The 22,312-nt window shown below is 47.3% G+C and overlaps 1 protein-coding gene across 1 annotated transcript in view; it reads left to right on the forward strand.

Annotated features, from left to right (window-relative positions):
• Window positions 1-22,312, forward strand: part of PCSK6 (proprotein convertase subtilisin/kexin type 6) — a gene marked incomplete at its 5' end in the record, with an annotated part of 182,135 nt that overhangs the window by 29,771 nt on the left and 130,052 nt on the right. The window contains one exon of the mRNA XM_035024323.1: window positions 17,185-17,289. Within this exon, the coding sequence (XP_034880214.1) occupies window positions 17,185-17,289 (105 nt within the window). The remainder of the gene's footprint in view (window positions 1-17,184; window positions 17,290-22,312) is intronic.

Here is a 22,312-nt window from a genome sequence, read left to right on the forward strand (position 1 = left end):
AAAAAAAAACCTGTATGCAAAATACATACAGCGTAAGATTTATCATCTTCATTGTTCAGTGTACAGCTCGATGGCATTAATTATATTCACATTGTTGAGCAGCCATCACCACCATCCATCTCCAGAACTCTTCATCTTGCAAAACTGAAGCTTTTTATTAAGCACTAACTCTCCCCACTCCAAGCCCCTGGCAACCACCATTCTGCTTTCTGTCTCTATAAATGTGACTACTCTAGGTGCCTCAAAGAGGTGGAATCATGTCGTATTTGTCTTTTATGACTGGCTCAAATCACTTAGCATCGTGCTCTCAGAGTTCATCCATGTTGTAGCAAGTGTCAGAATTTCCTGCTTTTTTAAGGCCCAATAATATTCCGTTGTATGTATATATCACATTTTGGCTATTGATTCATGTGTCAGTGAAAACTTGTTGCTTCTACCTTTTGGCTGTTGTGAATAAAGCTGCTATGAACATGGGTGTACATAGATCTCTTTAAGATCCTGCTTCCAGTTCTTTGGGGCATGTACTCAGAAGTGGAATTGCCGGATCATATGGTAAACTTATGTTTACTTATGAAGAAACATGTTGCTGTACCATTTTACATTCCCATCAGCAGCACACAGGGTTCTGATTTCTCCACATCCTTGCCAACACTTGTTTTCTGGTTTTTTGGATAGTAGCCATCCTAAGATGTATGATATGGTATCTTACTATGGTTTTGATTTCCATTTCCCTAGTGGTTAGTAATGTCTTTTTTTTTTTTAAAGATTTTATTTATTTATTTGAGAGAGAGAATGAGAGAGAGAGAGCACATGAGAGGGGGGAGGGTCAGAGGGAGAAGCAGACTCCCTGCCGAGCAGGGAGCCCGATGCGGGACTCAATCCTGGGTCTCCAGGATCATGACCTGAGCCGAAGGCAGTCGCCTAACCAACTGAGCCACCCAGGCGCCCCATGGTTAGTAATGTCTTATGGGCTTATTGACCATTTGTATATCTTCTTTGGGGAAATGTCTATTCAAATCTTTTGCCCATTTTTAAATTGCTGTGGTTGTAGTTGTAGGAGTTCTTTATCTATTGTGGATATTAACCCCTTTTCAGATATATGATTTGCAAATAATTTTTCCATTCCATTTAAAAATTTTTTTAAATAATAACAATTCCCATAGGTTCAGTAGGAGGAGCTAGTAGTGGGGCTGGGTGGGGCTCTTTGGAGGTGGTGGGTGGAAGAGGTGACCTGGAGAGGATTTGAGTGTGTGGGATGAGTGAGGAGCAGTTGGTGTTTGAATTTGGGACTCACATGTGGGTAGCTGGAGTGAGGGAAGTCAGGCTGTTACATTGGACAGGCAGAAGAGACGGCTGGCTGGATGCAGCAGGTGCTGGCTGTGTGAGCACCTAGCCAGCCTGGGGGGGCCCCCAGCATGCTGGTATGACTTGCAGGCCAATTAAGCTCTGGGATCTCTGGTTGCCGGGAGCAAGGTAGCGATGGTTTCTTTGACTTGGAGTCAAGACAACCCGTCAAACAAGTTGAGTTTTAGGGTTTTGTTCCCCTGATCTTTTCTTCTATCCCAAAGCCTTTCTCCTTGGCTAGGAGAAACCACATGCACAACTCTTCTGTTTGAAAATGTGGCAGGCAGAACCACAGCAGCAGAACTGCCAGTAGTAAATAGCTAGGTGCATAAAAATTCTCGAGGAAAGATTACATGGGCTTGTAGGGGTAATCAAATGAAATGGAAGGCAATTTGTGCTTTTCCAAGTAAGGCGGATATGTGGGAATTATGTAGATGCTGACAGAGGTATAGGAAAAGCAGCTAAACTTAGCCTGGATTTGGAAAAGAAAGAGGTTAGAAAGGCGGCGTGTGGAGTAGTTAGACCCCTCACTGAGAAATCCGAGTGATCGTTTGACTAAGTTTGTGTCTGCACTTGTCACTGGGGAGACAGAACAGAATGGAAGTCTTCAGAAGGAGGCCATCTACAGAGAATTCTGGAACCTTTGGTACTGTGAAACACACCGTGGGATCTGGAGTCTGTGTCTGGCTGAGCAGGGACCCTGAGGGGGAATGGCTTGTGAAATGCTGAGCAGGGCATGGTCCCTGGAAATGGACGATGGTCCGTAGATGGGTGAGCCAGCACTAGCCAGGAGCTTTGCTGAGGGCCATGTGGAGGGCCCTCCAGGGAAGCCAGGCCCCGTGGTGATCCAGGGATGAGTAGAGCCAGCCCCCCAGGTGTATTTTATGTTGACTAGAATGTTTTTAGAAAGCTGGGATAGCTCTCAACATTTAAACCTTGGCAGATTTCAGATAGGATATTTGAATTTCTAGCTTCTCTTGAAAAACAGGAAGAACTGGCCCCTTCCCTACAGGGCCACAGGCAGGGCAAGGGGGAAAGTGACCACAGATTGCTGGTGTCCTGTTGGGTTTCATGACACGCATTCCCTCTGCCACACCCTAGCTCAACCTCCCAGCAACATCTGGTAGAAATAGCGTTGAATGAGGGTGGGGGCAGGGCAGTGGGAATTTGCCGGTCATTCCCGGGAAGGGAACGGACAAGCAGCCCAGCCCTGTCAGGTCCTCACTGATCACCCAGCTCATGAAGAACAGCCACTAAGCCCTCTGAGAGCAGGTGTGTAGCCATTGTGTTGCAAGTCGCCAAAAAAATTGCTGGATCCAGTTCCACCCGTTAAGGGGATGTGTCATCGGAGTGTCTGTAGGTAAAGGTATGCGTTAGAAATGCCAGTTCTCAGCTTTAGCAAGTGGTGACCATAAATCAGACAGGATCTCACAGTACCTAATGAGCACGTCTCTCACTTGAAGTGAATTTATCTTTGCAGACTTGGGTACATGAATGATGACATAAGGCATGAATTCATTTTACAGAATCAGAAGTCTAGAACCTAAAAAAAATGTGTCAGCCTGGAATCGATCATTTATTGGCAGCCGCATTTTATAACAGTTGAGAGGAATGAAAGGGGTGAGAGAAAAGTTAGTTTCAGGGAACTGAAAAACCCCTGGACCGGCCGACATGGGAGAATATCACGCGCCAGGACGGTAAGAGCCGCATGCGTGTGGTGCTGCGTCCCCACAGGTGTGCATGCCCCTGAGTGCCCAGAGCACAGCTGCTCTTCCCACATGCCCCACAGGCCTGGCCAGCAGGGTGATACCATGCATGCTGACCTTTTTGCTTCCATCTAGGAGAGATTATTTTCCCCACAGGAACCCCTGATAAAGAAGTCCACTTTTTTTTTTTTTTAATTAGAATCAAAGGGCAAATGGGATTTGTTCCTGAACCGACTTTGCAACTGGCTTTGTGGCAAGTGAGATGCGCTCATGTTCTTTTCTGTAAGAAATGAGGTGAAAAGAGCGATCTGCATGACAGCTTGCCATGTGCCAACCGCATTTACCCTCCCAACAACCATGGAGGTGGGACAGTTAATCCCCATTGCACAGAAAGGGAATTAGAGGTGCAAAGAAATTAAGACACTCGCAGTAAATATACAGCAGGGTCACTGCAGAAGAGCTGGCGACTGGGGTGGGGGGGAGGGGCTGTTCATCCGGTCCCCTGTCCACAGGGCACTGTTGCGTGCACTGTCTCAGTGAATCACAGGCAGAGGTGAGAGGGCTGGGTATGTTTTCTTCCACTCTCCTTCCCACAATGACCTCTCGCTTCTGAAGTTTTACTTTGAATACAGAGGTTCTGTTGAAATTTTTTGTTGCCAAATATTCCATAAACCATCATGTTAGCGTGAAAGGGAGAGAAAAGTGAATCCAGTCCCTCCCTTGAGAGAGGAGAAGCTGGGGGCCAGTGACGGGCAGCCCTTCTGGGTCCCTGATTCCTTAGCACAGCGGCTTGCACAAAAAGCCCCACACGCTGCAGGAAGAGGGCTAACCTGAAAAGGATCGCAGCAAGCCCCGTTTTTAGTTTACAAACGAGGATGTGCTTTGCAACCGGGAAAGGGTATCCCTCGAGTTGTGTTTTGGTGAAATCATGACAGCTGCCTCATCAGTGGCTTCCTCATTTTTAATCACTGGCTTGGGGTTGAGTCACAGAAGCCAAATGACAGAGCATGTTTCTCTTTACGTCTGTTTTTAATTGGCATTATTGAGCTCGGGCACCAATGCAACTGGACTAAAGTTTTCCGTATCTTCATGTAACGTAAGCTGCCTGTCTCAGGAGGGCAAAACCCCCGAGGTCAGCCTAGGAGGTTGGTATGGGGCTGTCTGGTCAGCAGACCTTCAAGGCCAACCCTGGGGTTGGACATCTGGATAAAAGGAAGCTGGGGTGATGGGGTCAGGTGAACTTGGCCCGTCTCCAAGAGTGTTATCTCCTCCCCGGTATCCTTTTCCCCTGGAAGGGAAACCACATAATAGAAACACAGGAGGAGGATGAGCTGCCTGGAACCAAGAGTAGTTAGTAATTATAGCTGGGCAGCTTTGTTGTATCTGCTCCTTGGGGCTGGTTGCACCCTCTCCTTTGTGCGTCTCCAAATGCCTCTGTCACTGGGGCTGAGGTCCCCAGCACCCCGCGTGACACAGGACAGGAGTCAGTTTTAGGAGAGGTGCGGAGAGAATGTGGAAGAGATATATTTTTTTACTGTGGTAAAATATTCATAATAAAATTTGCCATCTTAACCATTTTTAAGTGTAGAGTTTGGTGTCATTAAATGCATTCTCATAGTCACTCAACCATCACCACCATCAGTCTCCAGAACTTTCTCATCCTCCCAAACTGAAACTCTACCCAGTGAACACTAACTCCCCATTCCTCCTCCCTCCGCCCCTGGCAGCCACCGTTCTACGTTCTGTCTTTATGAATGTGACCACCCTAGGTGCCTCATCAAAGGGGGATCATACGATCTTCATTCTTTTGTGACTGGCTTGTTTCACTGAGTATAATGTCGTCCAGGTTCACCCATATTGTAACGTGGGTCAAAATTTCCTTGCTTTCTAAGGCTGAATAATAATCTGTTGTATGCATGGACCACATTCATCCATTGATGGACACTTGGATTGCTTCCTCCTTTTGACAATTGTGAACAGTGCTGATATGCACATGGGTGTACAAATATCTATTCAAGTCCTTGCTTTCACTTCTTTGGGGTATAGGAGCTATTTATTTTTAAAGTGAAAATTTTGAAGATTAATTTCTCTAAAATCCTTTTTAATTTCCCTTAGGATAACTGCTCTCCAGTGAGAGTGTTTTAGATATTAAAGTTTGAATTTTAAACATATCTTTCATAAGGACAAAAATCCTTTCTTTTTTTTCCACCTCCCCGAACCTTGCAGCCTTCTGACCTTCCTCAGTTAAGCAGCCCCAAACGACAGCCCAGCGCTGGCCTCTCTTTCTGGAGATCCCCAGATGGACCCCACCTGGTTTCCTTGGGTTCTTAGTGTCGCTTTGCTCTTGGATCTTCGGTGTAACCAGCCTGCTGGGTGTGCTGTGCGTGACCATTGGTGCCGAAAGTCACATGCTTCATTCCATTCACAAGCCGAGGTGCTTTTTGCTAAGAGCAAATCTGAGCATGTCCCTGGTGCATTTTCCAGGTGAGACTTTCTGAGGATAAGGCCATGCCCTTATGTCTTGCATACTCAGAAAGAGAAAAGTAAGCAGCGGGCCTCCTAGAGTCAGGGAAGTCTAGACCACATGTCTGGGTCCCTCCATTGCAGGGACCACGGGATCCCTGAGGCCTGTAGGCTGCACAGTGGTGTTCATGTTTTAAAATTAGTTTCCGATATTAAAAACTTGGGAGAACTCTTGTAGAATCTGAGTGTTGGCTTCTCTGGAAGCTTTCAGGAGATCTGGCAATTAAAATATTCTTTTTTAAAAATAATCATAATAATCACGGACTCTCAAAAAGAGTTGGGAGTGCAGTATACAACTTTTTCTGAGGCGCTTGAGAGTACATCACTGAGCTGACCTCATTACACCTCATCCTTTGGTACGTCTTTCTTCATAAACAGGGCCAGTCTGTACAGGACTGTGGCATCATGGAAACGAGGGGATTGCGGATGGTAACTTGCACCATCTGATCCTCACACCTTAGTCACTGTTGCCAACTGTCCAACAGTGGTCTTCACGGGAAAGGGTCCGGTTCACAGTCAGGTGTGACATACATCTGTCAGGGCTCTTTCGTGGGGTCAGGCCTAGGATGAGGAGGGGTGAGGTACTCACCTTGGGCACAAAGTATAAGGGACAGATGCCAGGAGAAAACTCAGTAATCGAGGTAAATAACATTTTGATGCAATATTTTAAAATTTGAAATTAATAAAATCCACAGTGAACAAAATCTCAGAAATTTAAGTAAAAATTAAATAAAAATCAGCATTACTGATTTTTCTTCGGCCTTGGGCTCCAATATGGCTTCACACAGCACTGTTCCTTACTGTCTCAGGGTCTAGAGTGGTTCCCTCAACGTTCTCTTGACTTTTGTGACCTTGGCACTTGCCAATGTCAGGCCAGTTATATTGTGGAAGGTCCCTCCGTTGGGGTTTTGTCTGATGTTTGCTCACGGTGAGGTTCAGGTTCTGCACAAGAGTCTCACAGAAGTGAGTCACTGCATCCGACCCCGTTTCAGTTTGCCTCTGGGCTGGTGGTGCGCCTGTTGATCACCTGGTTAAGGGGCTTTGTCTGCCTGTCAAGTTTCTCCTTTCCCCTTTATAAATTAGTAAATATTTTGCAGAGAGATACTTTGAGACCATGTAAAAATAGCCAATTGGTATACAGCTTGGGATTTGTTATTAAGTATATCTGTATGGACTCATGGTTTCCTATTTTATTCTTGGACTGCAACCTACGAGAGCAAAGCGGTTATTTACTGGCCCCTGGTTTGGCCTGTGGGTGCCTTTCAAGTCTGCTTCTCTATACTAGTGATGTGTCTCCAGGGTTCTTGGAACCCTTTCTTGCTCTCTTCCCAAAATGTGGTCTTACAGATTCCCCTTGCATTTTCCCTGCCCTGACTCTGGAGTCAGCCATTTCTCCAAGAAGCCCTGGTTCCCTTTAGTACAAAATGGTATTTAGAAGCCAAGATCCGGGCTCTGGGTGGGTTCACTGCTATTGGGTGCTGCTGCTTGCTCACAGGCCTATCCAGTGAGGAGAGGTTGTGTGTGTGTCTGTCTACTTATCTATCTTGAAAACTAAATTCACACGGTTATCCAATTCCAATCTAACACCACAGAGTTCTTAACAGTTTTCTTCTCCAACAGTGAGAAAATGCTCTCATTGCCCCGGTGTGTTAACCGTATTTGATCCTTCTCCCTGTGGGTAACCAGTGTGCATGTGTTCTGTCTACATCTCACCATGTGGATGTGCTTCTCACCCACTTGGGCTCTGACACGCAGACTGGGCTGCCCCCTCCCAGCGTGAACACCTCCCCCCACACCGACCTGCTCTGGGCTGCCCCAGGTCTCCCCCCATCAGTCTCCAGAACTCTCTCATCCTCCCAAACTGAAACTCTAGAAGTTTCATGCACCAGAAGCCGTGCTGTGCCCCACATGGCTTTAGGATTGAATTTTTTCAGGAGGAGGAGTCTTACTTTTTATTTTTCAGTCAAAATGAAGCAAAAATAAATACAAAAGGAGGGTTGGGTTTAGAAATCTGGTAAAATGACTAATTCCAGACAGCTGTAAAGAAACCTTTAACCAGTAAATGGTTTAAAAGGAAGTTCTTCAAAGTCAAGATTGTAGAGTTTTTCAGATGGCTCTTTGTGGATGTTAAAGGTAGAGGTCGAGGCCAGATGTATAAATTAAACCTCCTCATAGGAGGCCAGACCATTTGGTTTGGCAACTTCAGGGAAGAGAAAAATGAAGGTTGCTAAGTAAAACTTAATGGTTTTTCAGGAATTTGTAGGAAGTTGAGCAGCTTAATTGCAGGCTCTGGGTGGATATGTGTTGAAGAAAGCAATTTGAGGAGACTAGGAAATTGTGCAATAATCTTAACTTGGGTCAGAATTGTAATTATTGCAGTAACAGAATGTCGCTATGTGTATATGTGACCGAAATGGGAAGCAGGGTTTTTTTTCTTTTTTTAAGGCTTTAAAAAATAACAACAAAATGTTCATTCTCCCTCTCTGGACTTCCTTAATTATGAATGCCAGGTAACTCAGTGCTGGCTAAATATAGGTTCAGTGGCCATCTATATTTATAATTTTCTTCAGGTAGGGGAGTCACCAGAGCAAGACAGAATTAATTTGGTGTGTAGGGTTTTATAGGCTCTAATTAGTTATGTTTCTCGTAAGCAGATCAAGTGGGATCAATAATATTATATAACTGAACTCTGACGCCCGTGACTTTGAAACATAGACTCTTCCCCCAAAGCCAAGGGCCCCCTGGAAGATGCCAGCCATAAAGACCAGCAGCTCCAGAGGCCGGCACGCTGCACCCGCAAGTGGACGGGGCTTGAAACATCTGTTTCCAGCCAAGGGCAGGCTCTGGGAGTGATAAAGTGAAGAGGGTTTGTTTTTTTTTTTTTTTTGCAAAGTCAGAAGTCTCATCTACAGCCCATTCATTTCTGAGACCTTGAATTGTGACATTTCGTGGCTCCTTATCAGCTGTTCCCGTGAGGCGGATTTAACCGTGGGAGCCTGGGGAGGTGGGGTGGCATTTCTGTGCACTGACCAAAGCATGCACTTAGCCAATCCCCACCCCCCCGGCCCCCCAGCCCGGCTTGCTGACTTGAGGACTTAGGGAACTGCACCTGCATCTGAGGTCACGTTCATTGGAGGGCCGAGTGGGCGGGTGGACCTTTGGAACAATCCGATGTCATTTGGGATGGATTTGGCCTGCTCATCAGTGACTTGCTGCAAATCAAATGTAATATATTAGATGGGGCTCTACACCGTGCCTTCGGAGCTGCAAAAAATGACAGGTCATCTTTTTGTTCAGGAAGGCAGTGTGCACCCCAGCTGCTAGCACCCGCAGATCCCCTGGACCTCACGCCTGCCCTATATAAGCAGTGATTTGAAGCTGGATGTACTCAGATTTATGGGGGGCGACGGGGGAGAAAACAGGACAAGAGAGGCTCTTCCTGTAAACATCCCCAGCCCAGGCCTCTCCCCCACCACACTTGGCTTCTGCCCCTTCCTTATTTGGCTTTGCAAGCTGTTTACACTCATCCCACCTGTAGTCCTCGAGAGGCTGCCTCTCCAAGGCCGGTTAGCTCGCCATGAATGAGGGGTGTCAGGCCACTTGGATGGAGTGCAGAGTCATGGCTGGCCTGCCTCGCTCTCCCTGCACCCGTGGGAGCTCAGAGGAGCTGCATGGGGCCCGGCCCAGGCCACACAGCTGGTAGATGGTCTGCCTGACCCCACAGCCTCAGGACTGTCCTGGGAGTGGGGCTAGAGAGAGCCCTAATGGCAAAACAACAGTCACAGGGCTGGGGTCTTAGTTGGCCCCAGGGCCGCACTGGACAACTAATATGTAGGGGGAAAGGGGAAGACGTGTGTGTCCTTCCAGTGTCACTTGAAGTCTGTTCATTTCACCGAACATTTTTGAGCTCCTGCCACGTTCCTGACATGGCCAAGGCCTGAGGATTTACAGACAATTCCTGTCTTTGAGAGCTTACAGTGGAAGGATGGAAGGAGGGTGGTGACAGCAACCAGGGCAGACCTGGGCCTGGGAGGTCTAGGAGGCCTTCCTGGAGGCAGTGGTAGCTCAGAGGACGGTTGAAAACAGAGTGGGAGGTGGTCTTATTTGTGGGAAGGGGCTGGTATAAGCAGGCTCAAAGGTGTGAAATAGCAGGTGACAGCAGAGTCCCCCGCACACAGCATCACCGGAGGACAGAGGTGATGCAGGCGGGGCCAGGCCCGTGGCCGAGAGGTGGCATGGCCCAGTGGTGGAGATCTTTATGTGCCCCATGAGGGGCTGAGGCTTCCTCCACTGAGAGGAGGCAGAGCTGGAGTGGGAATGGCAATGTAATGGTGCAGAAGAGAGTCAGAGGCCAGGGACCTGCCTTGGTTCAAGCAGGGCAACGGGGCCACCTCTGCTGGGGCGGTGGCGATGGGGTTCAGCCAGGCTTGAACCCTTCAACAGGTCACTTGCAGAGGGTTCGGTGGCACTGGACACATGTGGAGGATATGGTGCCATTCAGCAAGACAAGGGACTCCTCGGGAGGAGGAGCAGATCTGGAAGCAAGTGAGGGTGGCAAGAAGACGCCGACCCCAGGACGGCTGCTCTGGTTGAGTCATCTGGGTCATGCACATCGCAGGGGCTGCTGCCCTCCACTACACTCTGCCAGGAAAAAGGAGAGAGATGGCTAGGGTATGGCCTGGGCCCCCGAGGACTCAGCCTGTAGAGCACAGCTGTGCTCGGCGCCCATGCGGGTGGGACAGGCTCCACGGAGGAGCTGGTACTGAGCCGAGCCTGGAAGGCCAGCGGGGATTGGCCGGACGAGGGAGGGGCAGCCTCCTGGAAAGGGATTCAACACGGCCCCTGGATGCAGTTCCGTGTCTGCCAGGGAGAAGTTTCAGAATCCAGATGGGCAGTGGCGACTGGGACCCCTGGAACTGGAACCTTCATCTGGGGGGTGCAGGAGGCTGGTCCACAGCCGCTGTGCTCATGCTGTCCACGGACTCTGACCAAGGTGGAGGCCACAGACCCAGAACTTCTGAATTAGGGCAATTAGCAGTAGGCTCAGGAGGTCCACGTGGCTATGAGGGCTGTGGGAAAGCCGAAGACTTGCCTGGTTGTATTTCAGAGCCATTTGTTGGTGACTCTTACATAAACACCCGCACACAATTGTATACCTACGCATGTGGATATACACACATATCTGAATACACACATACACGTATATATACACGCTCACACACCTATGTGTACATACGTATACGCTCCTACATCCATATACCTACACACGTATGTAACTGCATACATACAAATATACACTCATAAACATTTGCGCTTCCATATACACACATGCATGTGTATACACATGTGAATACATACATTCACATCCAGACACATATATGCACGTATAAATACATAAACACATGTCCATATGTACATATGCACACATATGCTCACGTATGGATGTAATGGGATAGATACGTGCATGGAATATAATATATGGCTCTCATGATTTCTGCTGGAAATGAAGGGGATTGGACACTTGTTGAGCCGCTTGGCCCTCTGTGAACAAACCTGCTGCTAAGGGTGAAAACCAAGGTGAATGGGGTCCCCCGTGGCCACTGATGCCGGAAATGTGTCAAGAGGCGAAGGGGTGATGGTTGTGAGTGTGAGCTCTGAGCTCAAATCCTGATGGTGCTGCTTACTAAAGATGTGGTCTTACTTAACCACTCGGTGCCTCAGTTTCCCCAACTGCAAGATGAGGATAATCATAGCATTTACTGCATTAGGGCTGTTGTGAGAATCAAACAGGTGAATGCATCTAAACTGTGAGTTTCCTGCCTGGGGATGCAGTGAGCGCTCAGCAAGGGTCAGCTGCTCTTATGAGCCAGGGGCAACCAGTAAAAGTCAGGGACCCTCAGTGGCTGGAAGGCAGGAGAAGGAGGGAGAATTGCCGTTCCCTACAAACTCTATGCACCTTTGTATTGTCCATATTTTGTACCGTATGCATCCATTATCTAAATTTTTTTTAGAGGCTAATAGAGTACCATGTTAAGGAGAAACCACGCTCAACTCTTTTCACTGTGGGTTCTTTGATCTCATTTCTTGCAGTGCTCTGGCCCAGAACACTTAGCAGGGTTTTTAATGATGTTTTAATGATGTTACCAATTTTATCAACTAATGTGTATAATTACATATCACTGTTGAGTAAAGAGACACGAGCGTTCCATATTCAGCAGATTGTTCATTTTCTTGGATGGGGTACTAAGGGACTGGCTCTAATTAATGCATCGTGAAAATACATGGACAAGAAAGAGAAAAGGCACTTACTGAAATTTTATGTTATGACTTGAAAAAGAAGACACCTTGTAGACTAGAGATCAGCTTCATCGATGGAGAGCCAGTTGAGGTAGGTTCTGGAAGTGCTCAGAGCTGAGCAGGACGGGGAGGCAGCCTGGGATGCTGGGGGAAGAATTTCTCTTCCGTTCTCAAGGAGGGGAAGGAAGGGGAGGCCACCAGGGCCCTCAAACAGCAGGATTCCGTGGGAGCCCCTGCACCCCGTGTTCATAAAGGTAGGCTGCTTCCATCCTGGCTCGGGACGTGGTGCACAGAGCACATGAGTGGTGACCACAGGAGCACAGGGGGGCCTGGTGTAAACACCACCCCGGGCCATAGCGCGGGATGGCATGGGATCGCCAGGCCTGCCAAGCCGGGAGGAGAAGCTACTTAGTGCAGAAAGCAAATCAAAATAAGGACATTTCCTCACTTAGGAGATTACCTTGAATTCAAAAAGTCTTTATGCTGCCCCTGTTTTTCTATCCATTCTTAAGATTCCGGCTCTTGTCAGTTTGACCCTGAAGGTGTACCAAATGCATTGCAATCATCCTAAACCCGAATTTGTGTACTGTAGGTCATTTGGTGTCAGGTCTTGTCACCTACTCATCTGTGGTTTGAGAGGGGAAATTGCTGGTTCAGGAATTGGGAAACTCTGAGGGTAACAATGGGGCTTAACTCCCTGGGCCTATTTTCTTTCCCATCTGTAAAATGGGGCCATGCCCATGCTTCTTTCCCATACCCTCATCTGTAGGTCAGGGCCACGGAACGATCAGGTGTCCCTCATGTTTAACCAGGCCAGTGGCCATGTCTCCAGTGACCCTGCTCGAGAACGGGAGCTTTCCAGTCGACAACCATACCACCCTGAATGTGCCCGATCTCATCTGATCTCGGAAGCTGAGCAGGGTCGGGCCTGGTTAGTACTCGGATGGGAGAATGGGGGCTTCCCAGCCATCCTGTCCTCTTAGCTCCCGTAGGCACCCAGAGATCTTAAGGAGCAACTCCCTGAGTTGGGAGGGGCATACCTGGGGTTGACGCTGCTGTGGCAGGCGAGCTGAGGACCAGCGAAGGACTTGTTCATCGTCATGAAGCCATGTTCATCATCAGAGCCTTTGCTAGACTCCCAAAATACGCCCAGCAGCGAATGCTCTAAATCATAGGTTGGTAGACTCTTTCTGTAAAGTCCACATGTGAAATGTTTTAGGCTTGTGGGCCAGAGGGTCTCTGTAGCAACTCCACAATTCTGCCATCTTAATATGAAAACAGCCACGGGCAGTAGGTCAATGAATGGGTGTGGCTGTACTCCAGTAAAGCTTGATTGAACAAAACACCAGGTGTATCTATAGCCCAAAGCACTGAAAACAGGGTCATGAACAGATATTTGCATACCCCTACTCATAGCAGCATCATTCACTACAACCAAAGGGAAGAAGCAATCCATGTGTCCATCAGTGGGTAAATGGATAAACAAAATGTGGCGCACACATGCAAGGGAATATTATTCAGCCTTAAAAAGGAAAAATATCTTGACAAATGTCACGACATGGATGAACCTTGAGGACATCGTGTTTAGGGACATAAGCCAGTGACAAAAGCACAAATGATTCTACTCATACGAGCTATCCCTAGCTATCAAACTCACAGAGACAGCAAGTAGAATGGTGGGGAGTGGGGAATGAGAGTTAGTGAAATGTGCAGTTTCAGTCTGGGAAGATGAAAAAGTTCTGGAGGTGGATGGTGGTGTTGGCCACATAACATTGTACTCAGCGGTCTTGAAGCTGCGTGCAAGCTTAAAAATTGTTAACATGGGGGCGCCTGGGTGGCTCAGTTGGTTAAGTGACTGCCTTCGGCTCAGGTCATGATCCTGGAGTCCCAGGATCGAGTCCCGCATCGGGCTCCCTGCTCGGCAGGGAGCCTGCTTCTCCCTCTAACCCTCCTCCCTCTCATGTGCTTGCTCTCTCTCATTCTCGCTCTCTCAAATAAATAAATAAATCTTTAAAAAAAAATTGTTAACATGGTAAATGTTATATTATGTGTATTTTACCTCCAAAAAAATAAGATAAATAGGAGGCAGACCAGATTTGGCCCATGGGCCATAGTTTTCCGCTCCCTACTCTGAATGAATTGGTATTTTATTAACCACAGCTTCTCTACAGGCTTTGGGAGGACAGTTGTAGCCCTACCTCGGGGGCATCACGTTAATCTGGTCTGCAGACTATGCGTGCCCACCAGGGAGTCAAGGCTCTCCCTCCTGAGGATCTGGGCTCTTCTTCCTCCCCTCACGGTAGTTCCAGTATCGGGTGACGCTTTCTGTCCCATGCTGCCCTGAATTACACTATCTGGCCTCAAATCTTTGGTTGTGAGGAAGGACTGTGGCTGCTTCCCTCCCCCTCAACCCTACTCCATAAGGACCCAGAGGGTGGACAGAGGTACCCAGAATCTCAGCAGGACCCTTCAACTGCTTTCAAATTTATGAACAGGCAATGCCCTGACCCCCTCGCCTTTTTTCCTGAAACACATTCCAGCTTCTTCTGCAGCTAGCTTTGTAGGGGCAGGAGGACAACCTGGGCTGGTGTCCCCTTCTCCTCTGCACCGGGAGTGGACCTTCGCAGACCCTCAGCCCCCATGCTGGGCTGGACAGAAGTTTCCAAACAGATGTGGCATTGGTCACTGATGCCACTCGGTCAGCGCTATGGGGGAGCATCTCTTCTTCCAAAGAATTGCTCAAGCAGAACAGCTCTCGTTAGCTCAGACCCTTTGAGCCGTTGCTAAGGATGGTCATGGTGGCTCAGAGGCAGGGAGCTGGATGGCCTTGGGGTTGGCTGCCTCTGGCCCGGCGTGGCTGCCCTAAGGCCAGGTGCTGCCCTGAAGGGCTTTCAGGGCCGCCCTGGTATGGGTTTGTTTAGGGTCAGCAGCTCTGCAAGCCATCCATCCATTTGCCAGCAAATTTGATTCACCTCTTAGTTTCTCCATGTCCCTGAATGGGAATTGACTTGAATGGTCAGAGTTAAAAGACCAGAAGTTGTGAAACATCGCCCAGGGATGGTGGCAGCTCAGAAGCAATCAGGCTGATTAAATACGGCTCGAAGTTAAGACTCCATTATTGCTTCTGGTTCTAAATCACAGCTCTGGCGTGTGTGAGGAGGAGGCTTCGACATATATGACATATATGGCAATGAACTCTTGTTGAAGAAGTGAGCAAGGTGACTTATCTGTAGGAGAAATAAAAGTGCTTTTGTGCAAAATAGGGCCAAAATCATGAGGTTTATGGTCGTAGGAAAAAAACGCCTCGAGGTAGAAAATGAACTGAGAATGTTCATTGTGGAAAACCATTTGTTGAGCACTTACTACCTGCTGGGCACTCTGCTTGCTCTCTCTAGATTTATGTAATTTAAGTCTTAGAGCAACACTTCAGTGTTGCTGAACAGGCAGTAGTTCCTGTTTTCATGAGGAAACTAAGACTCAAAGAGGGTCTTAAGCCCAGGTCACCCCTCAGGAAGGGGTCGAGTTAGAATGCAGACCCAGATTTGGCCAAAATCGAAAGCATCCTGGTCCCAATGAGGAGAATGGAGTTGCCGTGAAGAGGAGTCAGACAGAGAATCCCACCCAGCTCCCCACACCAACCAGCACTGGGTGACACCCACCAGGTTCTAGACACAATACAGAGGAATACCTATTTAGTCCTCACGACTATCATAGTATTCAGTGTTCCATAGTCGTAAGCGACAGGAACACACGGGAGCAAGCTTAAGTGAAAAAGGAGGATTTTAATTTCAAGGACAAACAGGGTATCTCCTGCCACTCAGGAACAGGAGGGATCCAGGCTGCCTGGAATTGCTGGAAATGAGGATGGGAGTGCTGGAGGACTCTGGCCTTGTGGAAAGATGTGGAAATGGCCACTCAGAGCATCCACATCCATCCAGGTCTCTCCCCGGGCCGGTCAACCCTCCTGGGATCAGGTCGCAGCAGACAAAATGGCTTGAGTGAGGTGGGTGTAGCTAAAGGTTGTTGTGAGTTATGCAGACTTTAGTTATTCTTAACTCCAGTGGTTGGGTAGTTTGAGCCCCACTTTACACAGAAAGAATCAAGATTCACAGGGGGCGAATGCCCTTGCCCAAGGTCACATGGCCAGTGGTGGTGAAGGGGGAAGGCAGGGTTTGAACCATGTTTGTATCAGAATCACCACATATGTGCCACTCTAGAGTACAAATTGTCCTAAATTCGTCCTTTGATCAGAAACTGGAAAAGAAACTAGGATAGTTTCGGCTGAGAAGGGCAGCTCGAAAGTCTGTGTAATATTCGGTCCAGTCTCATTTAAAAAGCTCTGCTTTCAAGGACAGTGACCAACAAGCTAGTTTCAACAATGAGTAAAAGTCAGAACAAGAAACAGGTCTTCTGAGAACAACGTCCTGATACTTAAGGGTCACTGAGGCACGAGGGCCCGCCTGTCCTGAAGGCCATATCCATTGCTTCTCTTGGTTCTGTCCAGCCCTCAAGCTGAAATCTGTCTCGACAAACCACCCCTGGCAGAAAATTGGGACACCCTGGGTGTTTGGCTGTTCTCATCTGACCTTTTCACAATCCCCAAGCAGATGGACCCCGCATGTTTTCTTTGGCTCCCTTGTTGCGCTTGGGAGCGAACGTTCGTTCTTAGATATTTCAGTTTACCCATGGGGTGGAGAGTATGGAGTTTGTTTATAAATGAATATTTTGGTGCAGGCCTGACTTGACACTAACTTAGCTATTTCAGGGATGCTTGACCCTAAGTGAACATTAATTCTTGTCTATAAAACTTGGCCAAGAGAATACAAATTTTAAAGGCTATGAACTTACCACAAGATCTGGAAGAGCATGTGCTTCATTGGAAATACTACCCTGCATTGTTTGTCCCAAAAGGAGTATCTAAATCCACCTTCGTGTTTGTAAACACTGAATATTGGCCAGAGAGATGAGTGGGAAAGCGTAATGGAGAGTGTGTGTCCTTTGGGAGCAGAATGAGTCTCTCAGAGAAGGAGAAGATTTTTGTGGGATGGAGGATTTTTGAAGCTGGTTATAAGACTATTAACTGGGGGCACCTGGGTGGCTCAGTCAATTAAGCGTCTACCTTTGGCTCAAGTCATGATCTCAGGGACCTGAGATCGAGCCCTGCATCTACTCTGCTCAGTGGGGAGTCTGCTTCTCCCTCTCCCTTTGCCCCTCCCCCCTGCTCGTGTGCTCTCTCTCTCTCAAATAAATAAAATCTTAAAAAAATTTTAAAAAGACTGTATTAACTGATAACATCCTGCTTCTTGTTTTGCAGATTGGAAACCTGGAAGATTACTACCATTTTTATCATAGCAAAACCTTTAAAAGATCGACCTTGAGTAGCAGAGGCCCTCATACCTTCCTCAGAATGGACCCCCAGGTACAGATCTCTGCTCCCGGGACAGGGCCCTTTCCTAAGGCCTGGCGTGTTGTTTGCTTTTAGTCTGGGTCTGTGGCTCTAAAAATAACTGAGTCTTGATTTTTAACGTGATGCTACATAGTCATTAGTTTTCCTTCTCTGCTTTGAATAAAGCAAGACAGATGTACAGCAACACATCAGACCATCTGAATGCTCGAAATATGTGGTCCCTTGTCAGACTGGAGAATTTCAATTCTGGACTTCAGTTTCAAGCAACAATCAAATGAGTATAGATCTATTGATAGTTTAAATCTTTAAAAATGACCAAAACACACAGTAATCAGAGGAGATAAGTATATGGATATTACCCACAAAAGCAAAAAGACTAGGCAATTCAAGCTAGTGTTTTAGTAATGAAATCAGAGATTGGGCTGATGGATGTTTTTGTGGCTGTCGTAACACATGTCTTAATGGTTACCATGAATTTAAAAACTTGGGCAGTAAATGTAACTGTTTTCCCCTTACAAATTCATGTGATCTTTGAGATTAGAACAAGTATAATTTGCCAAGAGGCTAACAGTTTGTTTTCACATAATTCATGTTTATTGGGTCATGAATTATACATCCTCTCTGAATAGATTTGAGACTAATATTTCACAAACGCCAGTCAACAGATACTTGGTAAGCTTAGCAATTCAAGATGGTCAGGTTAGCTTTTGAGGACTTCATTTCATTCAGCAGGTGACGTTGGAATACCAGCCATGGGTCAGGCTCTGTCTATAGCAGCACCATTGGAGTGGGTGGTCAGGCTGATAGAAAATGAAGCAGTAAGTAGAAAAATAGGTGATCTGTCACAGGGTGATGAGTGCTAGGAGGGAAGATGAAGTTCACGTGAGAAGCAGTAGCAGTCCCAACAAAGAAACGAGGCCGTTGGTAAATCATAGTTTTCAAACGTGGAAATTGCCTTCTCTTAAAAGCACTGTGCTAAATCTTAGTTTGGGTTTCCAAGCTGGTACACAATACTATTTCTTTTTTTTTTTTTTAATTTTTTTTAAGATTTTATTTATTTGCGAGAGAGAATGAGAGACAGAGAGCATGAGAGGGAGGAGGGTCAGAGGGAGAAGCAGACTCCCTGCTGAGCAGGGAGCCCAATGTGGGACTCGATCCCGGGACTCCAGGATCATGACCTGAGCCGAAGGCAGTTGCCCAACCAACTGAGCCACCCAGGCGCCCCCACAATACTATTTCTTTATTCCCACATAATATTTATAATAAAGTTTCCATGGAGAAATGGGTTCTTGGTGTTGTCCCAGGTCACCCCACTGACCGTCGTGGCTCCTTTTATAATGGTTGAGCTGGGGGGCGGCAGGGCGGGTGCGCGGGAGAGATGGTCTATCCCTGGGCACAGTACCTGAAACACTCTTCTCCAGAGTATCACTTTGTGGTGTTCTGATTTCAAGCACGTGAGAAACTGGTCTTCGTGGAACTCATTCATGTAATTGGGCTGTGACGAGGCAGACGTGTCCTGTGCATGTTTCTGAATTGATTTTATAGGCGGGTGGACGAATGGATAGGTGGATAGATAGAAGGAAATAGATATGAAGCGTTATGCTGATCCCATTATTCCTTCTTAGCAGGGAAAAAGAAGTCGATGTTCCTTGAGGGACTACTGTGTGCTTGAGCACTTTAACGTACATCAGCTCACCTGGTCATAGGGGGCTATGATTATACCTACGTGCATTCACACCGTGGAATTGGAAGGAATGGTTTTTCAAAGGGGCTGGTATATTTTTTTCCTCTTGGAAGCAGAACCAGATTGTGGTTGCTGGTTCCCACAGAATGGGACAATTGGAGAAGGATGAGCAGACCCAATGCTTCCGTCAGCGTAAAACTGAGAGGCAGGGGTACTCTGTGCTGGTCACCAAAGAAACGTGCATTCTTTGAGGCTGCAAGGGGGGTGCTGAGATTCATAGCAGCATCGGTCAAAGCGTTGAGAAACTTCAGAGCTAGGAAGAGAGTTGCTGCCAGGCCCTCCACAGTTTCACTTCCAAGCAAACAGTGTGCTCAGTCTTGTGAAGACGACATGCTTATTCTTCGTCGGAAGTCTTCAGAGTTACTAAATTGTGACCGCACAGATAGTTACAACAAAGGGCAAGCCATTTGAATGGGGGTGCCCCATCCCCCAACAGAAGCATGCAATGAGAAGATAATGCATTTCTTCGCCCCTTTTCCACAGGGTGTTCTGAGAATTAAGCTGTTTCTCCATTGTTAGAACTACGGCAGAGTTCAAATAGGCCCTGGGTTTTATAGACATCCTTTTCTTTTTTTTTAAGTGACTAAATTTTAAAGCATTTAAAGGTATCTGGGGCACCTGGGTGGCTCAGTTGGTCAAGCGTCCGACTCTTGATTTCAGCTCGGGTCATGATCTCAGGGTCCTGGGATGGAGCCCCACGTTGGTCTCTGTGCTCAGCACAGTCTACTTGGGATTCTCTCTCCCCTTTTCCTCTGCCCGTCCCCCCACTCACTTTCTCTCTCAAAATAAATAAATAAATGAATCTTAAAACAACAACAACAACAGGGGTGCCGTGGCTTAGTCGGTTAAGCATCTTCCTTCAGCTCAGGTCATGATCCCAGGGTACTGGGATCGAGTCCCATGTTGGGCTCTCTGCTCAGTGAGGAGTCCGGTTCTCCCTCTCCCTCTATGCGCTCTCTCTCTCTAGTAAATAAATAAAAAAACTAAAAAACCAAAACAAACAAACAAAACACCTAACCCCCCCCCCCAAAAAAAAACCATTTAAAGGTATTCAACTTGACTGCACTTCCTTTCCTTCCCCAAATATTGATTGTGCACCTGCTGGGCACCAGGTCCTGTGCCCCAGGGGAAGCAGAGATGCCCACCCAGCTGGTGTCCGCCCTGGGTGAGCTCCCAGCAGAGCAGGGCACGGGAGTCGAGCATGAGATTGTCCGAGGCAGCAGAGAAGGAGCCCCGGGAAGGCTTGAGGGCGCGGGGTGAGTGTGTCCAGACCCGCCTCCACTGCAGCATCTAAGGTGTGGAGCTTTTGAGGTGCATCCAGAGTACTCCATTCCGTTTGGGACTAGGGCAAACCATTCCCAGCCATCAGCCGTGTCCTTGAAGGGAGGAGAAGGAAGGATAGACTTTCTCTTAGCAAAGACTGTGGCAGTTAGGCTTCTTTCAAATAAAAGTCCTTTTTATACAAGAGCTTAATAAGCTCCTGGCACGGCTGCTATCAAAGCATCGTTCCACTATAGAAGAAAGAGAGAAAAGGTAAACAGCCTGCACATTCCAGCCCTGCCTGCGACTTCCGCGCCATTGGAAACTGCTTTCTCGCAGCACTAATTAAATGTGTAGCCGCGGGGAAAGCAGAGAGACATCTGACCCAATTATGAATTCAGAATTGCAAGCGAAATCCCCCTGTTTAAATCAGTCTAGTTGAATACAAACCACATCAATTAGCTGTCAGTCTGACTGACTAATATTTACTCAGCCTCGTCATTCTGATGAAATATTGGGCAAAACTAGCTGTTTTACCCAAGTGTTTCGTGTCCCCTCTTCTTGCAGCGCTCCAGAACGCTTTCCTACACCAGCGAAGCATTTCTGCGACACCTAGGCACGTGGAGATTGTGTGATTAGTATTATTAAGGGAAGGACAAGATGAGTTAATATTATTCAGAGACACTGGAATGCAAAGTCGCCGTTAGGTTCGAATGACCACACTGGAAATGAACGTTACAGGGCTTCGAGTACAGTGCGATCGAATGCAGATGGTATTTTATTGTAATTAGCTCCAGCCCCTATTGTATAAAAGGCGCTTTGATAAGGGATGGAATTTACAATCCACCCCTACCTCACAAAAGAGCTGATGGAATGTACGTTTGTTAAAACAAAACAAAACAAAACAAAACAAAACAAAACACAAGTGGGGAGGGAATACTGGAGACTGAAGCCTCCTTTTCACATGCATGCGTACAGACACACGCATTTATTCAGCATCTTTTTTTTTTTTTGCACGAATCCCGTCCCAGAATTGTGCTGTCATTTTTCTTTACATTCTTAATTACCTTTACTCGATGCTTTTTCTAACCACCCTCGGAAAAGGGCCATTTTGCTCCAAGGGCTTTGTGGATCAGCCCTCTCCTTGGGAGAACAACCCGACTGTTCTCCGTGCGCTCAGTATCAGTCACTGGGTTTTTCCAAGGGCTGTCATTTAAGCAAACTGAAAGCATTTGTTTTTAACTTGTTCTTTTGCCAAAAGTCTGGAGAAGGGTGGATGTTACAGAAGCATCAGCCAATGGCTGTAAGGGCTCACAAATTTTTTTTAAATTACTTATTCTGATTTTGTTCCAAGCTGGCTTATAGTTCGGCGTGGCTGGCTGCATCTTCCAACCCTTACATTTTAGTGTGATGACTGTGGCCCAGCCCTTCCCTTCCTTTCCGTTCTCAGCCAGATTGATGACGGAAATGGAAGGATAAAGATGTTACCAGGCAGGCCCTCCCTGGCTCCTTCTGGGGCGGTGGGAGCCTTCGGTTTGAGGCTGTATGTCAGTGTTTTAAGCTCAGAAGTTGGAAATGGTTTCTACGACCAGAGTAGGCACTCTGTTTTGTAGGATGGGACTTTGCCCCCAGAGTTTAATCAAAGCTCAGGTTTCTTTCCAGCAGTGATGCAACATTTAAGCAGATCTTTCCATTAACCACAGATGGAGTTTTATCTGAGAGTTTTGTGTGCTAGAGCCATTCGAAGTGCAAACAAAAAGTTCCTGGCAAATTCAAGCACATAGACAGTAAGTGACCACGTTGCTCTCAGGGTCAATGAACTTGTAGCTGGGGGCCGAGGGCAGGGGAGGGCCGCCACCCGGGGTCCGATGGATTTGTCCATCTGGGGACAAGAGACATCTCCAGCTGTCTCTTCATGTTTTCAGGACGACCTGACTGGGTCGAGTGGAATGGCTACTCTGAACTGGTAAAAAAAAAAAATTTAGAATTTTAAAATATACTTCAGAAATACGGAGCTTTATTATTCCACCA

Source organism: Mirounga leonina, unplaced genomic scaffold (genome assembly GCF_011800145.1).
Source record: "Mirounga leonina isolate KUSES-001 unplaced genomic scaffold, KU_Mleo_1.0 Mir_178, whole genome shotgun sequence".
Lineage (NCBI taxonomy): Eukaryota > Metazoa > Chordata > Mammalia > Carnivora > Phocidae > Mirounga > Mirounga leonina.